The following is a 26993-nucleotide window of genomic DNA, read 5'->3' as shown; positions in this document are numbered from 1 at the left end:
GAGACAGCTCTCTGAAAATAGCCAGAGAGATGCTGACTTCCACAAGCACATGATCAGATGAACCAATTGGAGCAGAGGAAGAGCAGGAGACATTTCGAGAAGGTTAGGCATCACCAAGTTCAGAACGGAGGATTTGCCATTGGAAGAAATCCGGGTGGGAAAGTTCAGATGGAGTCAGTCCCATGGAGTCATAGATGTCCTTTGCTGAAGTTCTATGGCTGGTGAGATAGGTACCAACACCCAACGAAGTTGCATGGTGACAATTAAAATCGCTACACATGGGGAAGAGATAGTTGGGATGAATGGTTAAAGGTTTGGCCATGTCTGAGAGAGAGAGAAAGATGTAGATAGAGTTGTCACTGTTTTGTTTTACATGCCTACCACAACAACGACATCACATGCCAGACAAGTACAACAACTAACCATACGAAAAGGTATCAAACAAGAGAATGACACTTAAGAACGAGTACTGGAGTCTTTTATTTTTGGCATTGGCAGGTAGGAACATGAACATGAGTGAGTCCGAGTCCGCCAAATCTCCGAGTCCGCCAAATCTCCGAGTCCGCCAAATCTCCGAGTCCGCCAAATCTCCGAGTCCGCCAAATCTCCGAGCCCGCCAAATCTCCGAGCCCGCCAAATCTCCGAGCCCGCCAAATCTCCGAGCCCGCCAAATCTCCGAGCCCGCCAAATCTCCGAGCCCGCCAAATCTCCGAGCCCGCCAAATCTCCGAGCCCGCCAAATCTCCGAGCCCGCCAAATCTCCGAGCCCGCCAAATCTCCGAGCCCGCCAAATCTCCGAGCCCGCCAAATCACCGAGCCCGCCAAATCACCGAGCCCGCCAAATCTCCGAGCCCGCCAAATCTCCGAGCCCGCCAAATCTCCGAGCCAAATCTTAGCCCCTCCCCCTCCCTGTGCGCAGGTGCGTGTCCGCCTCGATGGGTTAGAGTCGGCAAAACTCATAAAGCCATGGGCTCCTGCCCCTGTACCCCACAAAGCCACCCACAAAGCTGTTGTAATCGATACGTTACTGGATCCCGTGGAGCTGGGTTCCCAGCAGGCACAACAAGGCACAAACGGAGTCACCAAATCCAAGGCTTTCACTCTCATTTAATGGGGGTAGAGGCACTGTCGTCTCGAAGCAGACTAGTTTACCCCCTACCAGCCCTTTTTGTTCTGTGAAGACAACTTTCTATATTTGTCTTGTTTCACTCCAAGGGGCTGGTTATTCTGCTTTTGTTTTGTTTGTGTAGCCCCCACCTCGAGTGGCCTTGTAGGCTTTGTGGCGGGCAATATCCCATTATTTAAAATGTATCCCAAGGATGTATTCCACCTGGATGTGAAGTGCACTTGCACAAGTACCTGCGCTCTGTGCAAGTGCATTTTTTTGTGTACAGAGTCGAGGCTCATGAAAGAGCTAACATTTATCAAACAAACAAATCAAACAAACAAGCAAACAAAGTATATAAAAAGGGGAGCGGTCGACAAGATGGGGAGAGAAGGGGAGGAAGCACACAAACACAACATTTGAGAGCAGGGACATCGGTAGATGTTTTTGGAGGGAGAGGGCCTGGGGGGAGGCAGGATAGGTATAAAACGCAAGGACACCAAGGACTTCCAGGAAAGAAGTCAAAAGTCACCTCAAAAAAGTGGATTTGGGGTGAAATTAGCGGGGGTAGAAAAGATCAAGGTTTTGGATTGGAGAAGATAAGAGATGGTGGTGAACAGCTGTTTTAAAGACCTGGAGGGAGGAGTGGGATTGAAGAGAGTGAGGAAGTTTGTTCCAGAGGTGGGAGAAAAGAGGAATGAAGGAGTGAAGGTGAGCAGAGAGTCTTGATTTTGGCAGTTTAACCATAAGAGGGTTGCAGGCAGATCTTGTGCGACCTGCAGGAATATTTGGGGGACAGAGCCCAGAGAGAGCTGGGGGAGCAAGGCCAGAGAGGAGTCGGTAGAAGACGGAAAGACCACCTTTGCATGAGGGCAAAGTTGAAGTGCACACATCTGTGCAAGTGCAAATGCGAGAAGTAGCTGGACCAGAACAATTTCCAATACTGACATGTATATATGGTCGATTTGTTAGCCACTTTCTTATTAAAACTATTGTTCAAGGAGTTATTCAAGCAATTGTCTCAGCAGTTACTCACCACCATATTGTAGCACAGTTAAAAGATAAATAAAAATGTCACTATATCATTGGGTCCGAGTATAATTGTCCAGTTTATTTTTTTTAAACATGTCTCAGCTTACCGGGCTTATGACCCTTAGTCTTTTTTGTGGATATGTGCCGATACCGGCAAAATTATTGCTTCTATGGGCAATATGCTTGAAATACAAGTTGCTACTCCTGATCCTGAATCCATACATACCTCATATGTTCAGATCGGATAATCCAATCAAAGGTTATAAGTTTCCATATTTCGCATAGGCCCGTGGGGGGGTGGGGGGGGGGGATCGGGAACCCCCCACGTCCCCAGAAGCCCCATTTTTGATCTGAGTGCTTGACACTCGAACCAAAATTGTTCTATAGGCCCTTACCTTCAAATTGGTACTGAAAACGAAACTTTTGCATCAATTTGAAATGAAAAGAAAAAATTACCCATGCACGGCCCCCCACTATACTCCATTGGAGTGTCCGGGCCATCCCGGCATAAGTCTGCCAACTTGTTGATTACCACAAACATCAACGTAACTTGCAACATCGTTAAAAATACTGGTAAACTTGTTAAATAAGATATCGTTGTTTTTTTATGACAATCCCCAATTCCGAGTACATTTGTATATAAAACTAACAAATTCCTAATTAAAGTTTCAAGTACCTTTCCCACTCGTTATTTTAAACCTGATAGTGTGTAGCTACAATACATAAATAAACTAAAGAGTTCATAGAACACCTTACCCCACAAAGTGTTCAAGTAAAATTCAAATGAAATAAAGTAATGATTTTAAAGGTCGCATAAAAAAACCCCACAAATTCCACAAGTTTGGCTGTTTATGGTGTCTTATACTGCACCTTATTTAACATCTCCAAGTATTGCTAAACGGAAAGGGCTTTAAAGTGCCAAGAGGTGATTTGTGTTCTTCAGTGTTCAAGTATAAATGTAATTTAAACAAGTACAGATCCATTCAAAGTACACCGCCCCCATGCCAAATAAATAAATAACATCCTCAAGTGCGCGGCATTGCCGGGACACCTTCGGCGCCCAGTGATACTGCCGTGCAGCACGTAGATACAGTATTGGGAGGGAGAGGTGTACAATAATTGATTGATTACATAATTAAAATCAAGAAATAATAATTGTAAAATAACTTCTTAATCAATTGGCTAATAGCATACCTCAACCACCAGTGTTTCATCTGAAGCTGTAACTTTTTGAAAATTAATTAAATCATTAATCAAAAAAATTACTTGATTAATCAATAAATAATAAATCGATTAATTAATCAATAAATAGAAAATATCCTTTATAGCTAAATCACTTGGTCATTGTTATGTCTGAATATCAGCTTCCTCGCTCAAAAGGTGCCTTGAGATATTGCCCAGATGAGAAAGAATATAAATAAGTGATTAATAACAAAAATAAATAAATAGTAATAGTAAAGCAATTAAATTAATATGAATACGCATTGCATAGAGTGAGAGCTTCGTCGACAATGGTCAGTCGATCGAGTACGCAGCCCTCGCAAACATCTGTAGGCCTCGGCCTAGCTAGGCTAGGTTGTTTGATCTTGGGCTTAGAATTAAAATTAAAATTAATTATTTTGAATGGATAGATTGGGATCGAATGCAGGACTTACCTACTGTAGGCTATATCGTCTAGACTTCTAGTCGACTGGACCAGGTACGTAGGTCCGACTGGCAGGTACGTACTGAAATCGGTGTACCTGGCTTAAATGAAGTCGGTGTAGCTGGCGGAAAACTGAAGTCGGTGTAGCTGGCGGAAAACTGAAGCCGGTGTAGCTGGTGGAAAAAAGAAGTCGGTGTAGCGGGCGTAAATGATGAGCGGTTTTGAATTCAAAATCCGTTCTGTACAGTACTGTATTGTAATTTATTGATTTTAATCACCAGGTGAAAATAATTTATCGGTCGCGCCAGACCAAAGCAAGATCAAGTGAGCAAGATGGCGGATCATGGAAGGGACAAGATGGCGGATCAAGGAAGGGACATTTCAAATGACAACATGAAATTTTGTTCCCAAGGGAAAGGGGGAAAAATTTGAATTTTTTTTTTGTGAAATTTGAAATGAAAGTAAACTTTTGAATGGATTTATATAAAATTTTGAATGGATTTACATATACATGCAATTGCCATAGAGGTTCCCTTACGAAGTTCTCTATTAAATCAATTGGCTAATATAATACTTAAAGCACCACCGTTTCATACGTATCTGCAACTCAAAAAAATAATTAATTAAGTCATTAATCAAATAATTAATTGATTAATCAATAAATCAAAAATACCATTTACAGCCAAATCACTTGGTCATTGTCATGTCCAAATATCAGCTTCCTAGCTCAAAAGGTGCCCGAGATAATGCCCAGATGAGGAAATAAATAAATAAGCACTTAATGAATCGATAATAATTAAGTAATTAATCAAATAATAATAAATAAAAAAAAGCAAATTTTTTTTGGATGGAAGCCTGGAAATGGAATAGGAAAGGAGCGGTGTACAATAAAAGGTACTTTGAAGGTCAAATTTTTTTTTTCGGAACTGACGTTTGTGGACAGACAAGTGAACCAATTGCTTAACACTGCTTTTTGTTCTTGTGTGGGGGGTTAAAAAAAAAAAAAAAACCAACACTACAAGCCTGAAAGATCATCAGTGTTTAGATTTGTTTACAAAACATGTTTTACCTCCCACCCCCAACCTGCACTCCCTTACCTGATATTTTAAAAGTTCTGCATGTAGTGCTTTCACTTTTGTCCGTTCCTGTTCCAGTGCAGCATGCAGGTTTATTACCTGATTGAAAACATGGGCAAGACATGAGGTTAATCATGTGCAGGATTGATCATATACCAAGTAGAGAACACTCTTTCACGTCAGTTTTGGAGAATCTCAGTTTACTACCCGTAACCCTCCAAGTGCAGGTACCCTCGGCAGTCTCTGACCTGTTTTTCATATGCCGCACACTATATACTAGCCAAAATGGATTTCAACATGATCATTGCTTTACTGGCAGTAGTCAGGACAAGTACTTGGAATTTACACAATATAACAAACCTAACACCACACAAATGCCTTTCTTTCCTCAACAACAAAATCTATTTTACTGGAAAACAATCTGATCTCCATGTAGTAACTCCATGCAATTTTAGAAAGCAACAAATGTAATCAGAGGTTGAAATAACTCCTGTCAAACACCATCTAAAACAACAGCAGCAGGTTTTTTTTGTACATCTTCTGGTTGTTCATCCATCTGCTAATCAATTTATGCAAAGGCCAAGAAAGTCCATCAGATTATTTCACCATCACACAACATTATTCTGTATCAAGTTTGTTTATAGGTCTCTGAAATGGCAATCACATTTGCTTAAAGTAACACATGCAATCCAAAAGCATCCAAGAATGCTGAGGGGGACGTGGTGGTGGGTCAGGCTTGAGCTTACACAGTGTGCAAAGGAGGGGTAGGTAGGGGGGGGGGTTGGGGGGGGGGGGGGAATGGGTTAAATAATCAGCAGTCTCTTCATTAATAAGTAGATGGCTCCCATTATCATTTTTCAACCTCCTTTGCTATTCCTCCCATATCCACTTCAGTTTATTAGCCCCCATCGGACTTGTTCTGAAACGGGGGCTTATGGATTGGGTCTCGTCCGTCCACAACCATGTCTCAGATGTATGGACTGATTTTGGCCATACTTGGCACAAAGACAATACATGATGGTATACATATGCACAGCATATTGTTTTGCGATGCGATCAAAAAAGGCAAACTGGCGGCCATTCAGTTGTGAAAAGCTGATGTTGAACATGTCCTCAACCATTTATCGGGCATGCATTTACCAATGTTGGTCAAACTGGGCAAACAGATAAAGAATGACGGCTTACATATGCACGTCATTTTCTTTTGAGATCAGATCCAAGATGGCCGACTGGCAGCCATTTTGTCACTTAAACATGTCCCCAAACATTTCATGCACGGCCAGAATTTTGTTCAAACTTGGCACAAGCACAGTACATGATGGCATACACATGAACCTCACTTTATTTTGCGATCTGACCAAAGATGGCCGACTGGCAGCCATTTTAGTTGTAAAAAAAACAAAAAAAAAACCCTGCTACTCACCACATCCTCAACCATTTCTCGGACATGCATTCACCGATCTTGTTTAAACTTGGCACACAGAAAATGAATGGCTTACATATGCAGGTCATTTTTTCGAAATCAGATCCAATATGGCAGACTGGTGGCCATTTTGTTACTTAAACGTGTCCACAACCATTTCACAACATGCATGGACCAATTTTGTTCAAACTTGCCATAAATACAAATACATGAAGTATACCTATGCAGAAGATTTTGTTTAGTAATCCGACCAAAGATGGCCGAATGACGGCCTTTTAATTCCGTACAGCAAAATTACTAAAACCACGGAGGCTGACATTCTATGCCTTTTTCTTCTTGTGTTATTGAATATTACAAAATCACCACCTTCCTCCACACCCCTTTCACTCTTGCTCATGCACCATATATAGATAAAACCCAAACTGGGCCACCACCGCCAGAGCATCACACCTTACCAGTCATTCAAAAACCAAACATCTTACTATAATTCACCAAATGTCCGTCTGTCCGTCCGTTCCCAGGTACCGCAAAAACGGCTGAACCGATCGCAACGATATTCTGGGTGGGTAATCCTGGGACCCCCAGGAGTAAAATAGGCTATATTGTTTTTCCAATTTTTCCAATTTTGCAGTTTTTCCAAACACTGATATTTACCTGTTTATCTGTTTTTTACCTTTATCTGTTTACTGATTCAATGAATGATATTTACCGATATGAACAGTGATGTGGCTTTTATTGAAATTCTACAAATACTGTTTAGATTTTTATGATTTGCGTGTGATATGATTTAACGGATGTTTATATAAATCGTTTAAAATTAAAAAAGCCTTCAATTTCTGATATTTTGCCTTGTAATTTGGGCCTCCCAATTGAAGCTCCGCCCTTTGGGCGGGTACCATTGCGAGCAAGGTTAATTTAAGTTACAGGATTGGTAGTACAAAATAAAGATGATTTGCAATGTCGGCAATGATGATGCGCACATCATTGCACATCATCTTTTGTTGGCAATGAAGATGATTACAATAACTTCCAGCGCTGTGATGATTGTAACTATTGTTACGGACCGCGGACAAGATGTTGTTTGGCCGAGCGGATGGCACCGCGGCCCTAACAGTTACCCTGACTAACCCGATTCCTGAACGTTGGCCGAATCGCGCCACAGATATTCAATGGGGAAAAGACTAAAGCGAAGGATGTGAAGAAGAAGAAAGACAAAGGGTAAGGAATACAAATATAATTTATTACTATGTACAGGATTGAAAGAAACCAAGGAAGAAGGAAAGATAAGAAAATAATTTACAGAAGAACTCAGAGACAGTGCAACGCTAGCTTACCTACAGTCTTAATTAAACCCAGGACAGAACAAACAAAAGACAGACTCACACAGGGAATGATGATAGGAATGGCAGGAGGTGGATGGCTGGAGGGGGAGGAAGGGTCAGGTCCCTGCAAACGGCAGGGCTGGAGGTGACAGCTCCGACTCCTCGCGTTCTTGGCGGGAAAACCTCTGTGGCGTAGACGCAACTCTTGGTGTCCCTTTTTGTGCTCCTCCTCAACTCAACCCTCACAAGGCTTGCTGTCTTTCTTGGCTTCACTCTGCCTCACTCCGCCTCACTTCTCTTTACTTCTCCCACTCTCTTTTGTAACCAACTCTCTTTCCGCCACCAACCACCAACCAACGTTCTGACGCGCCTTTCTTTGCACGTCTCTCGCTTGGTCCAACCACTTCTCTTTGCACGTCTCTTTGCACGTCTCTCTGCACGTCTCTTTGCACGTCTCTCGCTTGGTACAACCACTTCTTTCTCTCTTTGCACGTCCCTCCTCTTGCACGTCTCTCCTCTTTCACGTCTCCCTGTCCAACCACTACTCGGCTCCTGCGCGCGCGCTTTTATAGCGCCTCAGGCGATCAAGCCGCCGGCCTTCAGGACACGCCCCCCCGGTGAGCTCGCTTCGGCCCTGATTGGTGGGCACAGGCCCTCTGACTCCACCCTTGATGACGATGGGTGGGCACGCCCTTCTTCCCCGAGCTGAGCACATGCTTAATGGTGGTTTTGGGGCGAAATCAACAACCCACAGCTGTAGCAAACCTGGCAAACTGCCCAGTGCAGTTGGCAATGGAGGCTTGGAGGTGATGTAGCTGGCAATTGAGGCTTGGCAATGACGCAGTTGGAAATGGAGGTTTTGGGAATGGGAATGAAAGGGGATCTATCTTATTTCACTTGGTGCAATGGAGTGTCATCTTAATGGAAGACAAAGCCTTAACCTAATACACAGAATAAGGAAATAAACTACTGAACAGGGATATTATGGTGTCCTTCATGTATGCTTTATGGAACTAACTACGGGAACGCCCTTTGACCTTTATACAACACTGGAGTAAGGAGGGTGATATTTTACAACAATTTACACGACAACAACAACAACAAAAAAACCATTCTCATATCCACAACACTATGTTTGTGACTGGTGTATATCAACTCCATAATTATCTTACTATAATTCACCAAATGTCCATCCGTTTGTCCGTCCGTCCGTCCATTCCCAGGTACCGCAAAAACGGCTGACCGATCGCAACAAAATTTTGGGTGGGTAATCCTGGGACCCCCTGGAGTAAAATAGGCTTTATTGTTTTTACAATTTCAGCTTTGGTCTCCAGCATTTTCAGGTTTGGACTCCCGCCTAACGTTATTGTCCCGGATACCGCAAAAACGGCTGCACCGATCGCAACGATACACCTCCATGCCCGTGGGATTCCCACGGGTGACCCCACTAGTATTGATAACATACCAATAAATACATAGAACTTGCGCGTTATGAACATATGACAAGAGCTGGTAGTAGAACGATCACTACACCATTACAACAATCAATCACATTTCAAATTCTTAGCCATTTTGCCATTTCATCTATCTTCCATCTTTTACCCGTTATTCTTATTCCTTTTGATGTTTTACGTTTATACACAATGTTTTGAACTTACGGTGTCACTGAAGAGGCATGTCTCTGGATATGGGACAAGATTCTTCTTCTTCTTCTTATAATTATTAAAATACGGTTTCTTTTATTACAAGAATTATGACCTTTTTACCCCAAATCCACTTCACTTCACCAGATAAATATAATTTATTACAACAACAGTACCTGTTGGGTGAGCTCATTCTTGATGTTTGTGAGCTCTTCGACTTGGAGCAAAACATCAGATTTCTCCTTCACTGCCGAAAGATAAACATTTCCTACATTCAGCAGTACTCAAAGGTTGTATTAACCAAACTTCATTTGGACACATAAATTAGATATCAAACAGAAATGTATCTTACAATTTCAGTACTAAGGAAAATATATATGTAAATAAATAAAAACTCAATCGAATAGGATGGAAACGGATGAATATTATTTTTTAATTAAATGTCGTTTAACTGCTGAGGAAATATTTGTCTCGCAGTGAAGCCAGTTACTGAACAGTTTAATCAAATGGGCAGTTCCAAGTACAACGATGGCAACGGGATGGCGAAAGTGGTTATGGTGCAGTGCAGTGTGTTTGTGTAGTTGCATCTTGGAGTAGGATTTTGTATTGTAATCATACTCAAGTACGCAATTAGATGCCTGTCTGCCTGTCTGTCTACGATACATTCGGTCGTTACTTATCCAATCTCAACCAAACTTGACAGGAAGACTAAGGGTGACATGCTGGAGGTGGTAGCGCCTTCATTTGTCGCCCCTCCCCAAGGGGGTTTTCTGTATTGGGTGAAATCCATTTTAAGATGGACAAATAACTTCTGCCGTTTTTAACAAGGGTTTTGTGACGGGCAATATTGCCCCTCAACACTCTTATGGAAGTAAATTTTAACATAAGGAATTTAAAAAATATTATAAACCACAAACAGGCATGATTACCTTTTTAAACAGTCGTTACTGCTCTTTAGCACTAAACGGAGAAATTTGCAAGAATCCCGACATCCTTGAGGCATTCTATGCTTATCGCGTCCACCACAGGAAAAAAAAAAACCTGAGCCTAGATCTACTGTAATCTATATATCCCAGGGAGGATAATAGCTTGACACTTCCTGCCGCTTCCATACGGAGTGGGTGTTCTAGTCAATAAAATAAATAAACATTTATTTGACCGACAGTAACCACGGCTCATCGAGTGGTATGCACGTGCATGAGGAGGTATTATGAGACATCTGTCATATTTAGAAATGAAATAAACAGTATGTGAGATAAATTGATGAAAACAGGGTTCACTAAATGCTCAGAAAGGGCTTACTTTCTCCTTGCTGCAGCATGAACAACAGCTGGGCATTTCGCTTTTTAACCTCCTTGTATTTAGTCTGTCAAACAAAATACTCCATATCAATGCATTGCTTCTGTCAATGATATCCAAATTATCTGTAAATAAATTAATGAAACATCACAGATATATGTAAAGGTTGCATATATTGGAGTGAAAGGTATAAGTGCCTAAAGTCGTATGGACATGACTGTACCGAGACGGTCGTGCTGACCTGCCACGTGCCGACGTCCTTATGCAATACAGCAACTTCTGCAGATTTGGCCTCCATCTCAGCTTTTAGTTGCTCAAGGCGAACACACTCCACAGTATCACTCTCCTACAGAAACACATCAGAGACGAAGACATCGCGACCATTATCCTTACACGATAAAATGTATGCACACTCAAAAAGTATAATTTCTTCGACTGTATCAGTAGTTGCTTTAAACCACATTGTCCTCGTGCTGTTACTGACATTGACTTTATCTTGAGAAAAAGCAGCGTAAACAATAGCTTGTAACGACCAAGGGCACCTACGCTTGGTAAAACTGCATAATCATCTGCCTTTTGAGCTAGTCACTTCTGCAATGGAGGGTGGGCAGAGGTTATGTTTTCACCCGTCTCTGTCTGTGAGCAGGATATCTGGAAAAGGTTGTGGACGGCTTAGCAAACAATAAATAAATAAATAAGTAAATTTTAAAAAAGAAAAAAAGTGTGTGACAAGGACAAATCAATTCGATTTTGGTGAAGACCCAAATCCGGATACAATTTTTTTTTTTTAAGCGATTCTTCACCATTGAGAGATGGGACCAAAACGATATACAGTATAAATAAGCACGATATCGCTCTGTTGTGGATGAGTTATGACAAAACCAGGTGGACGAATTGGTTCGGTGACAAGAACAAGCCAATTTGATTTTGGTTCAGGTCCGGATCCAGATCCAGCCTATCAGTGGGATACAAAATATAAACTGTTCAGCCTGGTGGAGGTATGCGCTCTACCGAGTGCCGTTCCAGTTTAAAACTGCAGCAGACATTTTATCGATTAAAAAAAAAAACATTGCAAAAGATCGAGGAGATATCTTCCTCTGCACACGCACCCTATTGGGAGGGAGCTGGGGAAGGCCATTTGGAAAAGCCCTTGCTTTGTGAGCATCAAGTGTTATATGGTTGGCCTGTGCAATCACAGGGAACGGTGCAGCAATGGTCTTGCTTTCCTTCTGGGAAAAATAGGGAGAGATGGAAAGCCTTATTATTTTAAAGAACATGCCATTATCGATTTCTATCCAAAACTTGTATCAATATCATGAATGTGCATTGAATATTACATTACAAACTAGAAAACATGCAATACATGAAACCAATCCACATCAGCTTTGTACTTGAATTAAACTTGATGAAAAAAGTCGATTTTATTAAATAGTGTTCTGCATATTCTCATAGTAAGAGTTTGTCGAAAATTTGAGGACTAAAGCCAAGATGGTAAAACGGTTATGGGACAGAGACAGACAGAAGCGATTGCAAAACATGGACTCCCGCTGTGCAGGGGACAGGCTAACAAACGATCGTACGATTCACAGCGATTTCAAGTTCTAATTCAGTCATGGCTGAAATGTAGAGATCAAAGTCTTGGTTGACTAAAGGATAATCTATGAGAAGACAATGCGTTTCACTTGGAGCTATATGCAAGACTGCAGAGGATATGCGAAACCAACAGAATTAATAAAAGGAGGACACAGAAAGTCAAAATAAATAAATAAATAGAAAAGCATCCTCAAGGTGTGGTGTTTGGTCAGCAATTAATAATGCTTTGACCAATAGCTAAAAGAAGCTGGGCAGCAAGTGTGCTGAACAGACAGAGAAAGGTAGTGGAATGAAACGTCATCGAGCCATCTGGCAAGCTATGAGTGATGTGTGCAGTCAAAAGGAGGTGAAAGGGGAAAATAGGGAAAGATATCTGCACAACTATTACCAATTACCTTCTAGTGAAATAATAAAAAATAAAATAACCACCTTTAGAGGCCATTTTTCCCCGCAAAGCGGGGGTTGGCCTTTTTCGGGAACCGTGGTTGTTGTTGTTTTTTTTGGTCCCCTTTTTGAAGCAATGTTTTACGGCCGGATGCCCTTCCTGACGCCAACCCTTTTTGCCGCCTTTAACGACAAACAGGGAATTACCAGTGAACTGGTACTCAATTAGCCGACCTCGGAAGGATGACAGGCTGAGTCAACCCCCCTGGCGTTAAATTCAGCAATCGACCGGGATTCGAACCCAGGATCCTAGGATCCTAAGCCGGCACCCTAGCCGCTAGCCCAACACCAGGGATAGTGAAATAATGGACATAATTTAGTTAAAGCCCTTGTCGCACCTTGACGATTTAGCCAGCGTATGCCGACGTATCAAAATTGAGTGCTGGTGTGAGTCATACGCTGGCATACGTCGACAAATTTTGTGCATGCACGAAATTTGTCGACGAGCTCGGCGTACTACAACGTATGCCAGCGTGCTTCAGCGTGCTCTTAACGTAGCCAAATTTTTCATACGTCGGCATACGCTGGCTAAAACGTCAATGTGTGACAGCAGCTTAAGAGAGACCACGTGTTGCCATTCAAAATGGTCTCTCATTGGTAGTTTCCTTTAAAAAAAAAGTAACATACATTTAAATGTCCCTTGTAACCAGGTCCCTGAAAGGTGAAATTGAATGTAATTTTAAAAAAAACAACTTTTTATCAGCATTCCTCCTGACGTCGTCACTCAGCACTGGTATTTACTCTTGAAAGGATCAAGCAACATGTTATAATGAAATGGATAATCTACATGGCTATGCGTCAAATACAATTATATTTACTAGAGAAATACCCGTGCTACGCACGGGTGGGAGGCCAGAAGCAAACAGACAATGCAGATACGGTGAATGCTAAAGCATGAAACCAATAAATTCCACATTCCTGTAGCACCTTCAGTCGCACGTCAGACATGGACAGCAAGTTCGTGAAGGACTTCCATGAAAAACGTACCTGTTCGCAAACAAACGGGTACGATCACGTATAGAAACATCGATCGTGGGTCCGTGGGGAATCTGCATATGGCGATGGCAAAATATCGGAAATTGATGGCTTTTTTATTTACAAAAAAACCAAAAAAAAAAAACACCTTTAGAGGCCATTTTTCCCCGCAAAGCGGGGGTTGGCCTTTTTCGGGGACCGTGGTTGTTGTTGTTTTTTTGGTCCCCTTTTTGAAGCAATGTTTTACGGCCGGATGCCCTTCCTGCCACCAACCCTTTTTGTCGCCTTTTTACGACAAGCAGGGAATTACCAGTGAACTGGTACTCAATTAGCCGACCTCGGAAGGATGACAGGCTGAGTCAACCCCCCTGGTGTTAATTCAGTGATCGACCGGGATTCGAACCCAGGATCCTAGGATCCTAAGCTGGCACCCTAGCCGCTAGCCCAACACCAGGATCATTTTAAATGATTCATATAAACATCCGTTGAATCATATCACACGCAAATCATCAAAATCTAAACAGTATCTTTAGAATTTCAATAAAAGCCACATCACTGTTCATATCGGTAAATATCATTCCATCGTGTTTCAAATCGTGATCGATACACTATGATCGTGATGATCGTGATCGTGATCGTGAATCGTGATCGATAATCGTGTTCACAATCGCTATGTCGTATGTACTCCCGATACGTGTACCAAATTCCCGATACGTGTAACTGTACCAAATCAACAGTTAAAAGGATTTTGAGCCGATAGGTGTTACGGCCTTGGCAAGATTGATGGAGACAGCGATCTGTTAGATCTGATCCTCCTTCATGCCGAAGTGCAGATCCTCTTTCATGCCACATCCGATCGATGCAGCCGTGCAGCGATCGGTGCAGTCGTTTGTGCGTCACACGGTGCAGCGATCGGTGCAGCCGTTTGTGCAGCACATGGTGCAGCGATCGGTGCAAACGTGGACTCCCACACTGCCACATCCTGCTGATACTTGCTCCCACATGACGTTATTTTCCCGGGTGCCGCACAAACGGCTGCACCGATCGAGATTTGACTGATGTTTATATAAATCGTTTAAAAGAAAAAAAGCCTTCAATTTCCGATATTTAGCCTTTTCATTTGGGCCTCCCAATTGAAGCCCCGCCCGTAGGGCGGGTACCGTTGCTCGACGTAAGAAGACGTCACAATGAATGTCATGCAAACGCGAATGTTATGCGGGAGTCCAAACCTGAGAATGCTGGAGAATAAAGCTGAAATGGGGAAACTAAATAGCCTATTTTACTCCTGGGGATTCCAGGATTACCCACACAAAATATCTTTGCGATCGGTTCAGCAGTTTTTACGGTACCTTCGAACGGAGACAGACATTTGGTGAATTATAGTAAGATACAAATTGCTTATTGATAATGCAGACATTTTCAGAATATGTTTACTTGTTATTTATTTGTAAAACATGCTTCAATTGTGTCCAGTTGTACACACACGTAAGCACGTATAGATTATGTTTATCAACATGTAAAACAAGGATACAAGTTCAAAGTAGAACGGCGCTCGGTAGAGCGCATACCTCTGCCAGGCTGAACAGTTTATGTTTTGTGTCCACCGATAGGCCGGATCTGCATCCGGACCTGAACCAAAATCTAATTAGCTTGTTTTTGTCACCTAACCAACTCATCCACCTAGTTTTGTCACAAGTCGTCCACAAGTTTTTGAAATACAGGAAAGTGTATATCAGTTTTAGCCCTATCTTGCAGTGGTGAAGAATCCCTTAAAAAAAAGTCTGATATCCAGATTCAGATCTTCACCAAAATCGAATCAATTCTTCCTTGTCACACACACATCCTGGTCACCTTTTTGAGATATCGTGTTATATATCGTTTTGGACATCGCGACTAAAAGATGTGCAAAAACAACAAAAGAGGAGAAAAGCATTCCAATTCGCTGGCTCCAATACAACGACATTTCGGAGCTTGTTTGCGGGACAAGATCAACACAATGTCGAAACACATTTCTTTGACTCAAAATAATTTGACGAGAAAAACACACTGAACTTAACGTGAAGAGGCCTCGGCAAACATCATTTTGCACAGCAGAAAGGCTGCTTTAAAGCACTTGAAACTACGAGTACATTGAATCAGTGATAAAAAAAAATAACCAAAAAGGCACAACAGGATGACTTTTCAAAAATACGGAAAGGTTTGTATCGTTACTTCAAATAGATTCAAGTTGCAAAATATTTGAAACAAACAAGCTCAGTAAGACATGTGTAGGCTGAGGCAATTTCCCCTTATTTCCTTCACATTTTATTTACCTGCGATTGGAGACCCTGATGTGCACCATATCATTGCATTGGTACCAGTCAATTGGTTTCAAGTAATAAGTATTTATAATGATATAACGAATTGACATTCAACAATTATTTTGCATCCCTTTGATAGGCCGGATCTGGATCGGGGCTTTAACCAAAATTTAATCGGCCTGTTTGTGTTTTTATTTTTTTATTTTTTTTTTGTATACAGGATCGAGGCTCGTGTACGGGCTAACATTAATCACAAAAAAACAAAAAAAAAACGGACACATAAAACATATAATAAAGGGAGTGGGAGACAAGATGGGGAGAGAGAGGGAAGTACACAAGTAAAACAGTAGAGAACAGGGACATCAGGAGATCTGTGGGAGGGAGAGGGCTTAGGGGGGTGGGGGGTGGGTGGGAAGAGGCATTGGGGAGGTGAGAGGTATAAAACACATTGACACTGCTAGGACTTCCAGGAAAGAAGTTGGTATTTCAAAAAAGTGGATCTGGGGTGAATTAACGGGGGTAGAAAAGATCAAGGCTCTTGTTCTTGTCACATACCCAACTCATCCACCAAGTTTTGTTGCAAGTCGTACACAACGTTTTGAAATATGCTACACGAAGGCAAAGCCGCAGAGGGAGCTGGTGGCTGTGGCAGGTGTCCAGTTTTGACTGTGGTCTAGGAACCTCTGCCACTGATGGTGGACGGAAAGTGTGTTTTCGCCGCTGTTTGTCTGTTAGCAGGATATCTCAAAAAGTTACGGACATATGCAGATGAAATTTGGTGGACAGGTCGAGTATGTGACAAAGACAAATTGATTATATTTTGGTGAGGATCCCGATGCAAGAATTATTCACCATTGGGAGATAGGGCCAAAAACGTTATACAGTTTAGGACAATATCTCAAAAAGATATGGACGGGTTATGCCAAGACTAAGTGGATGGATGACTTGGGTAAGTGACAAGACGGAGCCGATTCGATTTTGTGGTTCAGGTCAGCAGATCCAGCCTATCAGTGGGATACAAAGCAAACTGTTCAGTCTGGCGCAGGTAAGCACGCTACCGAGCGCCGTTCTAGTTTCACGTCATTTTACATCCTCATTGAGACTCAGATATGCCATATTGTTAAGTTTATGGGGGGGGGGGGGGGGGGGTAGATAAAAGAATACCATACGACAGGTAGAACTTTATGGGAAGAAGCATGGACCGCGTGACGTGTAGGAGCATTTCGATGTATTAAGTAGGGAGAGACTGTAACTTAAGGTTGTTTAATTGTGCATCATGTGATGGGTGATGCTCTGCTAGTTAGATATAGGGTTTAAGGCTAATTTTCCACAGTGCGGGCCTTCCCTCTAATTTTTTCCTCACATTTTTTGCACAACATTTAAATTACCATTATCATCAACAAAAGCCAAGAACAAGCCGGTTGGACTAAGCCCTACCCCAATGAACCTAATAAGGCGCTCGCCCTGCCCAGAAGGGGCAGACAATCGGTGGGAAGTTGGAAAGGCCGGTAGGCCACGCCCCGAGGTACATGATTGGCCCGTAGGACATGGGCGGGACGAACTGGGAGGGAGGTTTGGCGTTTGGCTCTGGAGGTGTGAAGAAGAAGAGTGAGCTCGGTTCTGGCTTGGACAAGAAGCAAGCCATCTTGGTGCTGATTTGATCTGGTGCGTGCTTTTGGAGAGCGAGGAGCTTTTGGCTGCGTTGGCGGCATTTGAAAGAGGGTTTCAACTGCTGGGCTCTTGGTGGGCTGAAGGCCGCGCTGTTCGTCCCAAGGACAAAGGTGGAGCAAACAAGAGGGCCGTCTTCACAACTAGCCCGGGCTTTCTCGGCCGTCGCCATCTTGTGCGCTCCGGTGTGGGAGGCGTTGGACTCGACAATCACCACCTCTCTTACTCAGAAAGACTATTTGGGACATAGATAAGTGTATCTACAAAAATGGAACAATTTATTTTCATTCTATTTTCCCCTGTGTGTGTTGTGTGAATCAGTGTGTGGAGACGTCTCAAAATAAGATTTCCTTTTACTTCAACCTTTATTTCCATCTGCGCTTTATTTTCATTAAATTGTTTGTTACATTTTACTGTCGCGTCTATTTGTCATGGTTTCGGAATAAACCTGTGTTTTCCGTACAGTGAAACATCTCGCATCTCTTCCTTCCCACCCGTGCCAAAAATAACCATCATTATCAGGATGTCTCGCCTCGGAATTAAAGCTGGTTCGGCTATCTGTCCCTGGTGAACTTAATTGCCGGGCGACATGACAATATGTTTGTGATGTACAACATGCTGTCCATCGATTAAACTGATCAGCGAAGTGACGGCTTTGCACGGCTAGTGTGGATGAATCAGAGAAAAGAGAGGGAATAAAGTTTTTAAAAGGTCAAGAAATGAAAACAAGAAATGAAAGATTAGAAGAGCAAGACGTTACTGCAGCAAATTAATAGCAAATTAAAAGACTCACCTCATTTGTCGGGTCAACACCTGAATAAAAACAGCAAAAGGCAAAAATAAATATAACATCATTCGACAGGTAAAAAAAATGCATCACAAAAGCAAGATACCCCTCATCACGCATGGACAGCAACAAGCACGAAAAGCACACACCTGTCCCCAGGGACCCGATACATTTCTGTGGCCGTCCGGCATCACGTAATTCACCAGGTGATGCTTCGTTAGACTGAGCAACGGTTGCTACCTGCTTCTTTTGCCGCTCCTTGCGATTCAGAGGAGGCTTTTCTACAGCTGTGGCTGCACCATCCGTTTTGCATGATGTAGTTACCTGTGAACATGCCCATCAAGCAAATTGAAAACATTACATAGCAAGAATGACCGCACTGTGGTCACAACCTGAAACACAAAATATATATTTTTTTCACCTCCTCTGTTCACTCAACTCCCTAATCCTTGCTGTTGAAGGTATTACACAAGTAATCTCCAAGGGTCTTCATGGTTTGGTTCTGAAAATTGGCAATTTCAGCCCCACAATTTCTCCATGTGAGGTCTACTGTATTTTTTTTTTTCCTCACCACTCAAATAGACGTCCAAATGTTAACAATTGATATACAAGCAGCCCCCGACTTATGAACACCTGACATATGAACACTTGTACTTACGAACTTTCCAATATTTTTTAAAATGTTTTTTTCTCTGCAATGTTTTTTTTTAAAGCAACCCATTGATCAGGGAGTGATCAATTCATTCAAGCTGTACTATCAGCGTAGGACCTATGAACAGAAAGTGAGGATGGTGCAACCCTGAAGGAGTATTGGACGAGATACATCAAAAACATTGTAGAGTCCTGGCACGAGGTGAAGGCACAGACATGAATGATGTGTGGAAGTAGCTCTGCACCCCAGTTTGTGCACAACTTCCAGGGCTTCAAGGAAACTGAGGAAGAAGCGATTGGCAAGACTCTGCACCCCAGTTAGGCAGGCAACCTGAGCTGGACGCTGATGATTCCCAGCAGCTGCTCGAGACCCATTCCCAGGCACTCAGCAATGAGGACTTGATGGAACCGGAGGCCCACTACTCCGTGTTGTCAAGAAATCCCCTGAAGTTCTTCATTGCCTGTGACCACAGCTTGTGCCAACACGTGTTGATGGCAGAGGCTCTCACCTCATGCAGTGACTCCTTGATGGCGGTGGATGTAATACCTTTTAACCGTGGAGATTACACCTTGGTCGAGTGGCGGGATCAGGGAGGTGGTATTGAGCAACAGGAAGATCACCTTGACATTCGGGTGAGCCGCGACTAGGTTCTTGGGGTGGCTAGGAGCATAGACCATGAGCGAAAGAACCTTGAAAGCAAGGTATATATTTTTTTAGCCAGGTACCTCTCCAACTGAGGAACAAAACAATTGTGAAGCCAGTCCATGAAGATCGCTGCCGTCACCCAGGCTTTCCTGTTGGACCTCCAAAACATGGGTAGCGTGGGTTTGTTCTTGCCCTTGAGAGCACACAGGTTCAGGGAACGGTACAATATCATGGGTGTCAGCAATACAGTTCCCCTTTGCTTTTGCGCAGAGTATAAGAGATACCTGGTCCTTGGCACCCTTGAATCCCGATGCTGTCCCCTCGTGATCCAAGATAAAAGTTCTCATGGAGATTTTTTTCCAGAAGCGTTGAAGATCTGCTCTGGGAAGTATACCTTCTCGTCGATCAGCTTCGTGAGTTGAGCAGGGAACGTTTTGGCTGTGTCATGATTCGCGAAATGTGCTTTCATTGTATAACTCGTGGGGGATGACGTGATACGCAGCTGGTGGTGGAATATCCTGCGAAGCAACGCTTACCGTGAATGGTGGAATATCCCGTGAAGCTGTTCACATTGCGAATGCTGGAATATCCCGCGACATAATAGTTACCGTGAGAGTTGTGGAATATCCCACGAAGCTCGCTTATAGCATTGCTAAAATATTTTACATGGCTGTTAAAAGCCATGAAAATGTGAAGCGCAGGGCCAGGAATGTAGAGAAGCCGTTCATGCTTGCGGCTAGTGTAAAATATTAGTAGATTTTGGTGAAGATCAACAACAACAACAACAGGCATTTTAAGGCCATTTTCCCTGCAAGAGCGGGGGTTAGCCTTGTGGTCCCCATGACAATCTTCTCCATTTCGCCCTATTTTCTGCATCTCCCCTTGTTAACCGCCTTGCCCGCATTTCTTCTTTGACCATCTTTAGCCAAGTCTTTCTCGGTCATCCCCGTCCTCCACTTCCTTCTACATTAATTTCCATCACTCTTCTCAACCAGTCACTTTCATCCTTCCTCAACACATGACCAAACCATCTCAACCTGTTCCTCTTCACAGCACCCATCGCAGGCTCTATTCCCATCATCTTTCGCAATTCATCATTTGTCTTCCTCTCTCTCAACGATACTCCAGACATCCACCGAACCATTCGCATTTCCACCCTTTCCAGCCTTTGTTGCTGCTCTACGTTCATTACCCATGTCTCGCTCCCATTAATCATAACACTTCTCACACATGCAGCATACACCTTTCCCTTCAGCTTCAACGACACTCCCCTCCTCGTCAGCACGCCATTCAGTTCCCGAAACTTCTTCCATGCACATCTCACTCCAGCAACCGTTGCCGAGTCTGATCCACCTTCTCCATTCAGCATGTCTCCTAGGTAACAAAATGTTTTCACACCTTCCAGCTTCACGCCGTCTCCAAGATCCAACACAACATTTCCTCCATCTGCAGCACACTCTGTGCACACCTTACACTTGAATGTAGCTGCCACACTGGTTAATGACCCTCTCAAACCACTACATTTTTGATGAACCCACTCAGCGCACATTGTACTTTGAATGGAATTCACTCCGACACCCTTCCTGCACACAGCACACAGCCACTTCACAGTTCTTTCCACCTCACCACATGCTTTACCACTTGCCATCACCTTCGTTTTTCCGATATTCACCTTCAGACCTTTTGTCTCCATACATTCCTTCCACTTGTTCATCTTCTCCTTCAGTCCATCCATACTTTCTGCAATCAACACCAGATCATCTGCATACAACAACTCCCACGGTAAACCCTCCTTTACGTTCCGAGCCAGCACCTCCATCACAGCTACAAATAGTAGTGGACTTAGTACCGACCCCTGACTTAGTACCGACATTTTGGTGAAGATCCAGATACAATAATTAACTCTGCGCCCGAAGGTGGATGGAGGTTATGCTTTCACCTGTCGGTCTGCTTATCTGTCTGTGAGCAGTATAGTTCAAAAAGTTATGGACGGATTTGGAAGAAACTTGCTGGACAGGTGGTGTGTATGAAAAACACCAATTGATTTGATTTGGGTGAAAATCCGTATCTGCATACGAGAATTATTATTATTTCTGTTTTTTAAGCGATTCTTCATTGAGAGATGGGGCCAAAAACGATATCTTCAAAACATTGTGGGCAGATTATGACAAAACTTGGTGGATGAGCTGGGTAGGTAAGAATAATAATAATAATAATAATTCATTTATTTTGTATAGCGCTTTTCCAGAAGCCCAAAGGCGCTTTGACAGAGTGGAAAACATAATGCATAACAATACATGAAAACAACAATTGCAAAAAGACGAATCAATAGGGAAATATTTAAAGCAAAAGGAGGGAGAAGGAGAAGAGATAGTCAGGGGTTAAATGCTGTGGGTTGAATGTTGAATGCAGTGTTGAACAGGTGGGTCTTTAGTGATGTTTTGAATGTGGTGAGTGAGGAGGAGTCTCTGATGGTGTGAGGTAGTGAGTTCCAGAGGGTGGGAGCAGCGATGGAGAAGGCCCTGTGCCCCCAGGATCTGAATTTGGTCCGGATGGAGGGGGTCAGGAGGTTGGTACCAGCAGAGCGGAGGTTGCGGGTGGGAGTGTGTCTGGAGAGGAGGTCAGCCAGGTAGGATGGGGCCAGGTTATGGAGGGCTTTGTATGTCAAGAGGAGGATTTTGTACTGGATTCTCTGGGGGATGGGGAGCCAGTGAAGCTTGTAAAGGACAGGGGTGATGTGGTCACGGGTCTGGGAATGGGTGAGTAGACGGGCAGCGGAGTTCTGAATGCGTTGGAGTTTATTGGTGATTTTTTAGGGTGAACCATAGAGGAGGCTATTGCAGTAGTCCAGACGGGAGGTGATGAAGGCGTGGATGAGGGTTTCTGCAGCCGTGGAGGAGAGGGATGAGCGGAGACGGGCAATGTTTTTCAGGTGAAAGAAGGCTGACTTTGTGATCTGTTTAGTGTATTTGTCGAAGGAAAGGGTTTGGTCAAAGATGACGCCAAGATTCCGGATGTGAGGGGAGGTGGATACTGGGATACCGTCGATGTGGAGGGCAAAGTTATGGGTGGATTTTGTGAGCGTTTTTGGGCCAATGATGATTATTTCAGATTTATCACAGTTAAGCTTGAGGAAGTTGATTTGAAGCCAGGATTTTATTTCAGTGATGCAGTTTGTCAGGATAGAGTGGGTGTCGGTGGAGACGGACTTGGTGGAGATGAAAAGCTGGATGTCATCGGCGAAGCAGTGGAATTGGAGACCATGACGGCGGATTAAGTGACCGAGGGGGGACAGGTAGAGGATGAAGAGGAGGGGGCCAAGAACTGAACCTTGGGGGACACCTTGGGGGAGGGGAGCAGTGGGGGATTTGCAGTTATTGATGGAGATGAACTGGCGTCTGTCAGAGAGGTATGATTTAATCCAAGAGAGGGCAGTGCCGGTAACGTTAAAGGTGGATTCAAGTCGGGTGAGGAGGATGGTGTGATCGATGGTGTCAAAGGCAGCGCTGAGGTCGAGGAGGACGAGAATGTTGAGGTTGCCAGCGTCAGAGGAGAGGAGAAGGTCGTTGGTGATTTTGAGGAGAGCAGTTTCAGTACTGTGGTTGGAGCAGAATCCGGATTGGAATGTTTCATACAGGTTATTGGCAGAGAGATGATGTTTGAGTTGAGTGGCTACAGCACGTTCCAAAACTTTTGACAGAAAGGGTAGGTTGGAGATGGGTCTGAAGTTGTTTAGGGTGTCAGGGTTTAGACCAGGTTTTTTTAGAATGGGGGTAACAGCAGCAATTTTGAGGGAAGGTGGGACGATGCCTGTAGACAGGGAGGAGTTTATTGTTGCAATGACAAGTGGAGAGAGAGCAGGGAGGGAGGCCTTGACAAAGCTGGAGGGGATGGGGTCAAGAGTGCAGGTGGCAGTTTTCATTCCGATGAGGAGTTCAGAGAGGTCAGTAGGGGAGATTGGGGAGAACCGAGACAGGGGACGGCAGGACAAGGGGGGGCAGGTGGTTGGAGGAGGAGCAGGTGCAGCGGTGGTCAAGCTGTTGTACATGTTGTCAATTTTGCGTTGGAAGAAAGAGAGGAAGGAGATGCAGTTGTCTACTGTGAATGACTGGGTGGTGGTGTTCAGGGGGCGGAGGAGTTTGTTTATTGTCGAGAAGAGTGCTTTTGGGTTTCCGGAGCCAGAGTGGATAATTTGAGAGTAGGAGGCGGAGCGGGTGCGGGAGAGGGCATCTTTGTAGTGTTGTAGGTGGTCCTTGTAGGCTTGGGAGTGAACTGTGAGACCCGTTTTATTGCGGAGTCTTTCAAGTTGGCGAGCACGAGTTTTCATCAGGCGGAGTTCAGGGGTAAACCAGGGAGCAGAATGGGTGAAAGAAACTGTTTTGGTTTTTACAGGCGCAAGCTGGTCAAGGCAGGAGGAGAGAGTGTGGTTGTAGTAGTCAGTGAGGTCAGAAGGGGTGTGGAGGTCAATGAAGGGAGAAGTGGACATTTTTTCAGAGAGGGTGGATGAGAATGAGGTAGGTGAAAGAGCGTTTAGCTTACGGAAGTTTTTTTTTTTTTTTTTTTTTTTTTTTTTTTTTTTTTTTTTTTTTTTTTGTTTTTTGTTTTTTGTATACAAGGTCGAGGCTCGTGAAAGAGCGAACATTAATCACACAGAAAGACAAACCGACACATAAAACATATAACATAGGGAGCGGTAGACAAGATGGGGAGAGAGGGGGAAGGACACAAACACAACATTTGAGAGCAGGGACCGAGAGACATGGAGACATCGAGAGATCTGAGAGAGGGCGAGGGCTTTGGGGGGGGGGGGCGTGGGAAGGGGGCGGTGGGAGAGGTATAAAACATATGGACACTGCCAGGACTTCCAGGAAAGAAGTTGGAATTTCAAACAAGGTGGATCTGGGGTGAATTAGCGGGGGTAGTGAAGTTGATAGTGCGATAATGCCTTGGTGTTGGGGCGGGGATGTTGATGGTCAGAGTGATGGCTAAGTGGTCAGAGAGGGTGAGGTCGGAGCCAGGGAGATGGTGCAAATTTAATCCAGTGGAGCAGACAAGGTCCAAAATGTGACCACGGATATGGGTAGGAAAGTCGACATGTTGAGTGAGGTTAAAGCAGGTGAGTAAATCAGTGAAGTCAGTGGTTATTGTGGAGTCAGTGGAGTCCATGTGGATATTGAAATCACCAAGGAGGAGGATTGAGGGGGAGAGGGAACATAGCTGGGTCAGAAAGTAGGAGAAGTCAGACAGGAATGATGGGTGTGGTTTGGGAGGGCGGTAGACGACAGCCATGACTGACTGCGTGCGACCAGAGAGTTTAAAAGCCAGAGCCAGAGCCAGCATAATGAGTCGGTTGGATGTTGATTAAAGTCCAGATGCAGATCTGGCCTTTCAGTGGGATACAAAACAGAAACTGTTCAGACTGGCGGAGGTGGAGGTATGTGCTCTTCCTCATGCTGTTCTAGCTTTGTTTGTTTCTTCTCATCTAGACCTTCTTGATTTGACTTTACTTCCAGCGTACCTTCGAGTTCAGAAACAATCTCCAACTATAAACCCATGGGAAGTACAAATATCAATGGCAATGATTTGGTATAAATCTTCTCGTGGGCCTGATGGTATTTCCACATGCATTATTCACAAATTCTCTATTGAGCTAGTAACCACTCTAACTCATATAATTAACTCTTCTTTTCAATAAGGAAAGGTCCCCGATACATGGAAATGTGCCATAGTTGTCCCCATATCCAAAGTTAATCCTCCCTCGATGGAAAATTTAACGCTAATATCCCTTACGGATCATTTTTTCTGATATCACAGAAGCATTAATTGCAAGATGGGTGCTACATGATATCACTATGAAACTTGATCCACACCAATGTAGGAACCTCAAATTGCTTTCCACATCGCACTGTGTCATTACCATGTTAGATCATAATATATATATATATATATATATATATATATATATATATATATATATATATATCTGTTAATTTGGAAAAGGCCAAATCATTTTCCTCTGCCACATTAATGGACTTTTAAAAACGTTTGATCCAACTGATCACACAATTGCGATTGCAAAACTCATTGATATATGTGTATGTCCCGTTATTATTTCCCAGATCTGATTTGTTTTCTCCCGTCAGCAGTGTTTAAACTAACACATTAATCGCTCCGATTGGGCATCGCTCAATGCAGGAGTTCCTCAAGGAACATGCTTGGAACCCGTCAGACCATGATCATTTTTTTTTAGCAGGTTTACAAGAGCTTCGCGTTGCCATTGTTGGGGCTGTTATCGGGGGTGGATTTTTGAAATGTGCACCCATTGGTCGGACAGCTACTGGACCACACTCACATCTGTCGCTTGACTAATCCCACCATAGCACCAAGGCAAAACTTTATGGCCGCCATCTTGGTTTTCTGGTGGGCCGAGCACATTAGACCTCTGTTGGCGATACACTGCCCGGGTTTGTTACAATTATTATACACTGCCCGTAAACATGAAGAAAAATCTATCATATGTTGAATAATAATAATAATAATAATAATGCATTTATTTTATATAGCGCTTTTCAGGGAGCCCAAAGACACTTTGACAGAGTGCAAAACATAATGCATAGCAAAACATAAAAACAATTGCAAAAAACAAGAATCAATCGGGAAATATTCAAAGCAAAAAGGAGGGAGAAGGAGAAGAGATAGTCAGGGGTTAAATGCTGTGGGTTAAATGTTGAATGCAGTGTTGAACAGGTGGGTCTTGAGTGATGTTTTGAATGTGGTGAGTGAGGAGTCTCTGATGGTGAGAGGTAGTGAGTTCCAGAGGGTGGGAGCAGCGATGGAGAAAGCCTTGTCCCCCAGGATCTGAATTTGGTCCGGATGGGGGGGGGGGGGGGGGTCAGGAGGTTGGTACCAGCAGAGCGGAGGTTGCGGTTGGGAGTGTGTCTGGAGAGGTCAGCCAGGTAGGATGGGGCCAGGTTATGGAGGGCTTTGTAGGTCAAGAGGAGGATTTTGTACTGGATTCTCTGGGAGATGGGGAGCCAGTGAAGCTTGTAAAGGACGGGGGTGATGTGGTCACGGGTCCGAGAATGGGTGAGTAGACGGGCAGCGGAGTTCTGAATGTATTGGAGTTTATTGGTGATTGTTGAGGGTGAACCATAGAGGAGGCTATTGCAGTAGTCCAGATGGGAGGTGATGAAGGCGTGGATGAGGGTTTCTGCAGCCATGGAGGAGAGGGATGGACGGAGACGGGCGATGTTTTTCAGGTGAAAGAAGGCTGTCTTTGTGATCTCTTTAGTGTATTTGTCGAAGGAGAGGGTTTGGTCAAAGATGATGCCAAGATTCCGGATGTGAGGGGAGGTGGATACTGGGATACCGTCGATGTTGAGGGC

General features: G+C 43.7%; 1 protein-coding gene across 8 annotated transcripts in view; it reads right to left on the bottom strand.

Annotated features, from left to right (window-relative positions):
* The window catches only part of GKAP1 (G kinase anchoring protein 1), a 51434-nt gene that overhangs the window by 7550 nt on the left and 16891 nt on the right, over nucleotides 1–26993 (bottom strand). For 4 of the 8 annotated variants that reach the window (XM_078786389.1, XM_078786391.1, XM_078786393.1 and 1 more), the window contains 7 exons: nucleotides 18461–18635; nucleotides 18318–18337; nucleotides 11654–11773; nucleotides 10786–10890; nucleotides 10548–10611; nucleotides 9422–9492; nucleotides 4879–4956 (listed from right to left, as the gene is read on the bottom strand). In XM_078786389.1, the coding sequence (XP_078642515.1) occupies nucleotides 4879–4956; nucleotides 9422–9492; nucleotides 10548–10611; nucleotides 10786–10890; nucleotides 11654–11773; nucleotides 18318–18337; nucleotides 18461–18635 (633 nt within the window). The remainder of the gene's footprint in view (nucleotides 1–4878; nucleotides 4957–9421; nucleotides 9493–10547; nucleotides 10612–10785; nucleotides 10891–11653; nucleotides 11774–18317; nucleotides 18338–18460; nucleotides 18636–26993) is intronic. The other 4 variants (XM_078786390.1, XM_078786392.1, XM_078786396.1 and 1 more) reach the window with 2 other exon arrangements.

The sequence above is a fragment of the Myxine glutinosa genome, chromosome 11, assembly GCF_964187855.1.
Source record: "Myxine glutinosa chromosome 11, kmMyxGlut1.1, whole genome shotgun sequence".
NCBI lineage: Eukaryota > Metazoa > Chordata > Myxini > Myxiniformes > Myxinidae > Myxine > Myxine glutinosa.
The sequence above is the reverse complement of the archived record's forward strand: the minus strand, read 5'-3'. Positions and strand labels throughout refer to the sequence as shown.